General features: G+C 67.5%; 1 protein-coding gene across 1 annotated transcript in view; it reads right to left on the reverse strand.

The window, feature by feature from the left end:
* H696_03938 (hypothetical protein) overlaps positions 1-2,194 on the reverse strand; it is a gene marked incomplete at its 5' end in the record, with an annotated part of 9,381 nt that continues 7,187 nt past the window's right edge. The window contains 2 exons of the mRNA XM_009497807.1: positions 1-1,369; positions 1,651-2,124. Of these exons, the coding sequence (XP_009496082.1) occupies positions 41-1,369; positions 1,651-2,124 (1,803 nt within the window). The 3' untranslated portion in view covers positions 1-40. The remainder of the gene's footprint in view (positions 1,370-1,650; positions 2,125-2,194) is intronic.

Raw genomic sequence — 2,194 nt, forward strand, 5'->3', positions numbered from 1 at the left:
CATCGAAGGCGGTCTATGATGGGATGGATCACGCGGCAAATCACACACACGGATACCCCTCGAGCGGGGCCGAAATCACGAGCACCCAATCGCCGGAGATGGTGATCCCCGGCCGGTGGACTGTCAGCCACTGGCGCCCGGGATCGTGATCGATGCCCACCGGCCACCACCAGTCACCTGGTGAGCTGCTCTCCTCGGGCAGGGCATCCGGGCAGGGGCTGCCCGGCGGAGCGCCCAGCCGGTGCCGAGCCGCGTCACAGTCAATCGCGAAGGCCCGCAACGAGGCGGCGACCTGGCCGGGGCCCGCGCGCGAAAGTGTCGCGCCCAGAATCACCACCCGTTCCACCGGGGCCCGGGGATCCAACATCGGTGCGTGGGCCACCGGGTCTTCGTCCTGTGGGCGGCTCCCTGAAGTGGAGGAGGAGGAGGAGGAGGAGCGGGGGCCTGCACTGGCCGCCCGGAGGAGGCTCTGCCGGGCAGCCGCCGCGCCGGGGCCAAGGTCGGCGTTGGACAGGCGCAGCACCGCCGTCGAGGGCCCCTGGCCCGCCGGCGGGAGGGCGTCAACAGTCAATTCGTGGCGCTTGCGAGCCCATGCGCCGCCAAAGTGTGCCCGGTGAGCCTCGGACCACCCGTCATCCAGGTAAATCTCGCCCCGGGCCAGGGGGCACCGAGTGCGACCGCCAGTGGAGCTCAAGCCGCCCGGGCCAGCTCGCGCGACCCCGGGCAGCCCCACCACCAGTGTGTAGGGATCGGCGCCGGACAGGACTGACGACCGGCGGGGGCGGTCCTTGCGTGCAAGCACCTGGCCGCCACGCAGGAACACCGGCACCGCGGCCGCCGACACCGGGACCCGGACCAAATCCCCCCTGCCAAGGCCGCCGGCTTGCCCGGTGGCAGCCTCCATCGGCCGCAAGCTCCAATAGTCATACCAGCGAGTGTGCCCGGAACCGAGGCCCGGCAGCAGGACATCCACCAGCCCCGTGTCCGGGTCAATGTCGGGAGCCCCCTGCAAGCCGGTCTGATTGGTGGGCTTGTGAATGGGCCGGACCAGCAGCGCTGGCCCGAGGAGATGCTCCCCACGCCCGGCCGACTGCATGGCGGAATCCCCCGGTCCCGGGGGCACACCATGCGCCTTTCGCCCGGCATCTGCACACACATGCAGGAGACCCTCATCCATGGATGGGCCCTTGGTGGCGGCCCCGGCGGCGGTCGCCCCTCGCTGAAGGTCGTCGCCATTGAATTCCCAGAAGACAGGTCGCAGGGCCGGCTCACCAGTCAAGTGGGCCCGATACATCAGCGTATACCAATAGGGCAGCAGCTGGTATCGCGTGTCCAGTGCCAGGCGAATGGACGACAGGAAGGGCTCGGTCTGGAGAAGTAACGAAGGCATGCGTTTGTGTGACACATGCACACATGCACACACATGCACACATGCACACATGCACACATGCACACATGCACACATGCACACATGCACACATGCACACATGCACACATGCACACACACACACACACACACACATGCACACACACACACACACACACACACACACATACACACGCGCGCGCGCGCGGATCGGCACCAGGGGTGAGTACAGACAAAGGCATCATCAGAAGGGGCGTGGCGCGGGGGCGCGCAAGTGGACGCACCAGTGTCCATGGTTCGCGCCGGCGCGTGTCCATGTGTGCGTGAACCCGGAAGAAGGGCGAGCTGAAGACCGACGATTGGTACCACCGGGCGATCAGCTCGTTGTCCGGGTCCGCGAAGAACCCCCCGACATCGGACCCGGAGAAGGGGAACCCCCCAAAGCCAAGCGACAGGCTGAAGGGGGCCACCGAGCTCATGTGGCTGTAGGAGGACTCATTGTCGCCGGTCCAAATGGCACCGAAGCGCTGGCTGCCAGCAAAGAAGGACCGCGACAGGACAAACGGCCGGGCCGGGGCCCGGGCAACGGAAAACCCGGCCAGCTCCCGGTGCAGCAGCGATGCATATGTCGTCGCATGATGCAGGAGCCCATAAAGGTTGTGCACCTCGCGATGCTCCCACTCCGGCAGGCCGGTTGCCCCGCCGCCGTGCAGGAGCTCCTTCGGCATGGTGATCTCTGGGCCGCTGAAAACGGAGGGCTGGCTCGTCCGGAGGTGCAATGCCACCGCCAGGCGCCCAGGGCAGAAGAGGGGGGAGGGGACGGGGGGG

The sequence above is a fragment of the Fonticula alba genome (genome assembly GCF_000388065.1).
Source record: "Fonticula alba strain ATCC 38817 unplaced genomic scaffold supercont2.6, whole genome shotgun sequence".
In the NCBI taxonomy this organism is placed as follows: Eukaryota; order Rotosphaerida; family Fonticulaceae; genus Fonticula; species Fonticula alba.